General features: G+C 39.4%; 1 protein-coding gene across 3 annotated transcripts in view; it reads right to left on the bottom strand.

Moving 5' to 3' along the window:
* Positions 1–3,187: 3,187 nt before the first annotated feature.
* Positions 3,188–7,277, bottom strand: part of ELOVL7 (ELOVL fatty acid elongase 7) — an 81,139-nt gene continuing 77,049 nt past the window's right edge. For all 3 annotated transcript variants that reach the window (XM_058731751.1, XM_058731741.1, XM_058731759.1), the window contains one exon: positions 3,188–5,872. In XM_058731751.1, the coding sequence (XP_058587734.1) occupies positions 5,663–5,872 (210 nt within the window). In that variant the 3' untranslated portion in view covers positions 3,188–5,662. The remainder of the gene's footprint in view (positions 5,873–7,277) is intronic.

Raw genomic sequence — 7,277 nt, 5'->3', positions numbered from 1 at the left:
GTAGGGGAGGGGCCAAGAGAGAGGGAGACATAGAATCTGAAGCAGGCTCCAGGCTCCGAGCTGTCAGCACAGAGCCTGATGCAGGGCTCAAACCCACAGACCACAAGATCATGACCTGAGCTGAAGTTGGACACTTAACCAGCTGAGCCACCCAGGTACCCCTAAAATTAATTTTTAAAAAGAACCCCATTCATACACAAGCCCAGATCTTGAGGCTTTTGAGGCTACTGCTCATTTGCTTTTCTCATTATTGTCATCTACTGTCTTCTTGGCCATATACTCACATTCAGAGCACTTTATCATCTGGCTAGTTTTTCATTCCAAGACTCTTCATCATTCTGAGGACTTTCAACATTCATGTAGTCAAACCATCCACCACCATGTCTAACACTTCATCAGTCTGTTCAGTTCCAATAACCATCATACCCATTCTGTATCAGCCACTCACTTCCAGAGCTATACAGTACTACTCCACAGTTTGAAATGCTGACCACAGACTACAGCCCCCACTATGCCCATTCACCTCCTTCTTCCAGAGACGTAGAATCTCTGACTTTAGATAGAGTCGCCTAAGATAAAGAGTATATTTCCCAGATTTCCTTCTGTTACATGTGACCCATATGGCAATTCTGGCTAGTGATGTATCACTTTCATTATAGGTCTTAGATGGAGAGAACATTCCTTCTCTTATCCTCTTCCTCCTTCATGCTGGCTGAAATGTATATTAATGGCTGGTTATATGTATATTAATGGATGGTTCCAACATCCATTTTGGATGAGGGGACTATGGGAAAGGAAGCCCATATGGCAGAACTGCAAGACAAAAATCTCCTGGGTCTCAGATATTATAATACAACTAATGCAACTTTAACTGCCTATCTCTGGAACCTTATATGAGAAAGCACATCTCTCTTGTTTAAGGAACTGTTATTTTTAGGTTTTCATCATTCCTAGTTAAACTTACAAATCCGTTCACTCCCTTATTCCATCAGCCTTTCTTGGCCATACAGCACAATGGTTAAGAGTTTTGAAATCAAAGAGAGTTGGTTTGACACCCAGCTCTACCACCCAATAATTTCCTGATCTTGGGCAATTTATGTAAATGGTATAAGCATCAATTTCCGTATGTGTAGCTACCTCATTGTATCTAACTTATAGGGATATTGTGAGGTTCTTATTGCATGATACATATAAGGAGTTTGGTAAGCACCACTGTCCCTTGACAGCCTCACTCTGCTCTCATAATGCATCACTGTATCCATTCTTGCTGGCGTTCCCAAACTCCTCCCTTGTCCTGCTGCATCTTTCTTGCAATCCCTACCTTGGTCAATCCAAGTCTTCTCCATGCCTACATGGTTATGGGCTAACACAATTATGCAAATTGGGACCACTACAAGTGTATGGTCTCCAGCAGGGCTCTCCTGAAAGCTGGGAAGTATTTGAAATCTGTATCTATCCCTAAGCACATCCATTCCCCACAGTTTATGCATTTTCACTCTTCACGTCATCCCTAGAATAAAGAAACATGCTTATTCTGCTTCCTTAAAAGAAAAAAAAGGGGCTCCTGGGTGAAGTCAGCTGAGCATCTGAGTTCAGCTGAGGTCATGATCTCATGGTTCATGAGTTTGAGCCCATCTTCAGGCTTGCTTCAGATCCTCTGTCCCCCTCTCTCTCTTCCCCTGCCCAACTTGCTCTCTCTCTTAAAAATAAAGTTTTTGAAAATTTAAAAAAAAAAGAATTTTACCTCAATCCCTTTATCTCATCCCCTCCCCAATCATCACATCTTACTTCACCTGAAGTAGAGAGAAATGTGACCTCTGTGCTCTTTTGAGCTAGGGACTCACTTTGCTTTCCTCCCCATTTAAGCCTGCTGAGTTAGTATTCTCTGTGCTTATGGTCTTATTTTTATCAATTACTACAAAGGGCTTTTTTTTTTAAATTTTTTTTTCAACGTTTTTTATTTATTTTTGGGACAGAGAGAGACAGAGCATGAACGGGGGAGGGGCAGAGAGAGAGGGAGACACAGAATCGGAAACAGGCTCCAGGCTCTGAGCCATCAGCCCAGAGCCTGACGCGGGGCTTGAACTCACGGACCGCGAGATCGTGACCTGGCTGAAGTCGGACGCTTAACCGACTGCGCCACCCAGGCGCCCCTACAAAGGGCTTTTAAATACATTGTTTCATTTAAGCCACACAATAATCCAGCAAGGAGAACTTGTACTATCGTTTTACAGATGAAGAAACAGAAGCTGAGAGAGGTTAACTGGCTTCTCCAAGGTCACTTGGCATCTAACATCCATGCCCCATGGCTTCAGTTTCAGACCGCTTTCCACACCACCACACAGCTTCCTTGGACCCTGCTACCCATCCCATCCATGGTCAGCCTAGATGAAACTCTCCCTTCAGAAGCTCTCTCACATCTGCCTTTCTTTCTGGTCACACATGCTGGCTATCCTCCCCTCACCCTTAATCAACCAATTTATCTCTCTCCTTAGCATCTAAAGCTGCCACTCCACCCTGCCCCACCAGATGACTCTTAAGGTACCACTCTGATTAAACCTCACCTCCCTCAAAAAACGCTGAATGCTCTCATTTTCCTGGAGAATCAAGCCCAGATGTCACAGCCACGTGGGCCCCAAGCTCTGACCTCGTTTCCCTTTCTGGACTCATCTCTCTGTTTCACCTGCAAAAAATCCTCCTCTGCTTTGGTCTTTTAGCCATTCCCTACACTTTCCTTACCCGGGGCCATGCTTTGTTCTTGCTGTTTTTCTTTGTTTGTGTCAGGTTGATTTGTTACTTCTTTTTACTTATAATACCTTGCCCACTAACCCACTACCCATTTTGCAATCTGTACACCTTAAACACACAACCCAAGTTCTAATTCCTTCATGTAGCCTCCCCTGCTTTCTAAGTGAGCAACTTTCATTCATATGGCACCTAGCTGCCTGGTTACATAATTTCCTCCATCAGTCTACAAGTTTCAGGAGGCTCCAACTATGTCAGAGGCATCTTTGTATCACTCTCATATCTAGCAGAGGCTCTGAATATAGCAAGTGGGCAACCAATGTGTAAAATGCTTTGGTTAAATGAATATTCAGGAATAAAACCATCTTCCCATGCAAACATATGCATTTAAATTCCAAAATAAAAGACACACACACATGCACAAACTTTGACAATATCCACAGAATTTTCCATAGTCTTTAACAATTTAACAGAAATGAGAGATAACTGAGAAAATTTAAACTCATAATTTTATAATTTAAGTACAATGTAGTCCACTTAATTAAGAATTCAACTCCATTTAGGCTGTAAATAGATATTTAAAATTATGTATTTGTATTGATTTATAATACAGACATAGGTTTTCAAGGATTCATAGAGCTTCATGTCATAAGCCAGATTTTGTAACTGGCCTCTTAATTTGTTAGGTAAGTAAACCCAAAGGCAATGAAGTCTTGAAAAGTGGATGAAACCCCCCAAAAAACTCTATGTGACCTACAGAGCGCTTTAATAAAACATTGTCCATGCAAATCCTATATCCAGTGATACTCATTTTGATCTACTGATGTTTCCATGGAGGATACTTCTGCTAGCTGTGATTCCTCTTTATGTAACATCCCAGATCTCCACCTCTATTCTCATAATTTAGAACCCAGTTCCATCACATGTTGCTGTTAGTTCTCTGGCAAGTCAAACATTTTAAAGACTGTAGGCAGGTTAGGAGAGGTTGTACAATGCAAGATGGAAAGTATTATGAAAACCAAACTCTCCTGTTTCGTCTTGTATTTGTGCTTCCTTTTGGTCTTTTCCCTACTTGGGTCCTTGGGAATTGTGTGCATGTGTAACAGTACCTACTACATGGTCTCTTTTTAGCACAGGTTGGATATGAAGAGTCCGAACAGGAAAACACTGAAGGAATCCTGAGGCCCTCAGAGAAATAAATTATAGCTGCTCCTTTAGCTCTGCTTTCTGTCCTTTGTTCTTTATTTAAGAAAAACAAGTTATTTCCCCCATTTATCAGCTCTCATCTTCTCAAATTATAAGCAAGTGAAATCAGTAAAGGTCATTTAAAGGCAAGTGTAAACCTGGCAAGTTTAAGAGAAGAGGCCATGGTATAGATTAGTGGCCTGGGGGGACAAACTGAACTACAGGAGCTTACAGTGAGGAAAAACTCAAGTTTGCTGTACAATGCTAGCACTGTGTTACACAACTGAGGCCCATCCCATAAGTACTAATTGTTTAAAGTCATACAGGCATAGGCAGCCCTTCAAATTCAACTATAAATATAACAAAAAAGAAAAAAATAGGGAGAAATTCAGAAATGTGCAAATATCATTGTTTCTGGGGCAAAACTCTATCGACCAGTAGTTTGGGTTTGCCACCAAGAAAAAGTGAGAACAAGAGAATTTTAGGAAGTAATATCTGTGAAGAAACAAAAGTAGGCAAAATGAATTTCAGGTCTTCATTATAGAGTTTATAGGTTTGAAAAAAAAGAAATCCAGGCTATTGAAGAATTCATACTTCTGGGAAACACTTTCCCATGCACTGTATCTATAACAACTATTAAACAAGTTCTCTTTCTCTCTTTATTAAGAAAGCCTCCAGAACCAAAAATTCCCTGGAGAACTTCTGTGCCACCATTTGCCTTGGGCTTCTTTACTCATGACTGCAACCCACCTCTGGAAACTGGGAATAACAGGTGGTCTAAAATCACTTATGATTAAGGGTACCTGCAGCGTGCCAATGATGTGAATGTTCACACATCTAGCCAATACACATTTAACCAGGATGATCCTTTAAACCAGGACAACATGAGAAAGTGACATTACAATACAACAGAAAACCGATTTTTCCCATTGAACTACAGAATACTTTTCCAGAAATATTTCACCTCTTTCCAGAAATACATAAAGTTAACTGCAAAACAGTAATAGCACAGTGCTCATCAAGCCACAGAACAAATCACCTTGTTTTCAAAATATTAACGTAAACTTAGTGTCAAGTGCATCAATGTACTAACCAAAATAACTGTTGCTTTCGAACAGTTGATACAACAAAAGTGCTGTGGGAAGTCCTATCAGCAAAACTGGTGGCAGCTTCAAAAGAGATCCATTAAAAATTGTTAGTGGTATGAAATAACGACTTATCAAAAATTCACTTCACGTTCACCAGTGTTAGCTCTTTACAATGGGAGTTTAACTTCAGGGTATATATACTCTTCTGAATATAATCAACAAGCAACAAAGCCAGCGCCCACAGTTAGAGGTTTTCAGACCTGGCAGAAGGAATCTATTGTATGGCATAGAACTCTGTCCATGCTCAAAATATCTAACGATATTTCTCATCTATACCGGACTTCTTTGAAAAGTACTATACTGTTTCATATCCTCCTTTCACTATAACAAAATGTATTAAATAAAACCTTTAGATTAGATTTAAAAGCTGCTGAAAAACTGCCTGCTTTAGGCTCTAATTATCAGAGGTCTGTTATCTGGGAGCTTTGGGCTCTCAAATATCAGAAACCCCAATAACTTATCATAAAAATACAAGCTCTTGGTTTTGAAAAATATACAAAATGCACTTCACATGGAAATAGCTCTTGATTGTCAAGGGAAGTAAGATACCAGTCTCATTCATAGATTCATGTTGTGTTTGCATTTCAGTGGTCTTTGTTTTTGCAGACTCCATTTTTCACAGTTTTGGGCAGCCTCTGACCTTTGGTGTAAGCACGGTACCAAAAATGGAGAAAGAGCAGCAGAAAGATGCACCCATAACTCATAATGATGTACAGAAAGACTGGAAACTGGTACTTGCAATCCTCCATGAAAAAGAACTGGCCTATGTGGATAGTGACAATAATGAACTGGGCCTAAGAGATGAAAGAATGAAAAATATTATTCAGATATGAAGTCACAATGGAGCAATTATCTAATGCATTCTTTGGCTGCTTATGTTTAAACACTCTCCAACCACATCTAGCAGACTGCTGGGTAGGGAATTTTATCTTTAAATCTATCTGCCCTCCATGGATGTGAGAGTGGGTAGGACAGTGTCAGAATCCAGACTGGAATTGGGAACCACTATGCAGTCCTGCCAAACTCTATAACTCAAGCGGGGCCCCATGTAAATGCCCTGGAGCTGTGAGGTGCAAGAGGCCTTTTGTACCCAGAGGAAGGACCATCAGAGCAGGTTTTCTTGGCACGTCTCTGACTTGAGTCCTCGACTGAGGAAATGCACAAGGAACCACTATCTTATGGTCTTACTATTTCTAAAATAATTTCAATTCAAATATTCTGTCTTGCTGTTAGACAAGGTATTTCAATTTTGGGGAACTACAAACATTCTAATTACAGCCCCAGCAATTTTGTAGGAGCCAAAGCATCTCTGAGTCCTTATATCTGCCACCTGTCATCCACAGTCATAGATAAAAATATATCCTGCCAATGGCAGGAGAAAATCTGTAAGGAGTGAAACATTACTGATCACCGTTCTAGTGACGCCCAAGGGCTCTTTGTCCCAGAACATTATACACAGTCTAAAGAGGAACACTTCCAGGCTAATGTTCAGATTTTTTGGATAGCTTTCTTCTCCAGATTAAAAGGCAACATGAGTTCTGAGGGAATTTTAGAAAAGTAAACATTTATCCATACAAATAAATAACAATTACCTATAAACTATCCAGTTGTAACCATCGTTAAGATTTTCACACAGTTTCTTTTATTATCATCATCAACTTTCCTTGCCTTATCTGAATGAACTTTTATGACATTCCTGTGCAGTAGCTATCCCTCTCATTTTTCAGACAAGAAGATGAAACCTTAGGAAGCTTAAGTGACACCCTCAACATTCGATGTAGGTGTGTTTGTGTATAACCAACATGTTTGAAATAGTAATAAACAAATGTCTATTCTTTTTTCTATATGAATAGTTTGCCCCATTATTAAACATTTTTTACAACATTTAAGAGTAATGTTAAGTGCAAAAAGCCCAATATAAAGTTGTATACGCAGTATAATGCAAATCACACAAGTGTACATATATAAGTATAGAAAAGACAAGCTATTTAGATGTTTTAATTTCTCTGCAATGAGCATATGTTACTTTACAGTCAGAAAAAAATTCTTAAAAAGAAAACAATTGTGAATAATTTTCTTGATTTCACAATATCCCAAAGTAAGAATTAAAAAAATTTATTTCACTATTTCCTTATACTTGGTTATTTAGACTGTTGTCAACTTTGTCAGTATATTTATTATACCATCACTCTACATCTT

This window comes from Neofelis nebulosa, chromosome 1 (assembly GCF_028018385.1).
Source record: "Neofelis nebulosa isolate mNeoNeb1 chromosome 1, mNeoNeb1.pri, whole genome shotgun sequence".
Lineage (NCBI taxonomy): Eukaryota > Metazoa > Chordata > Mammalia > Carnivora > Felidae > Neofelis > Neofelis nebulosa.
This window is presented reverse-complemented; position numbering and strand designations above follow the sequence as displayed.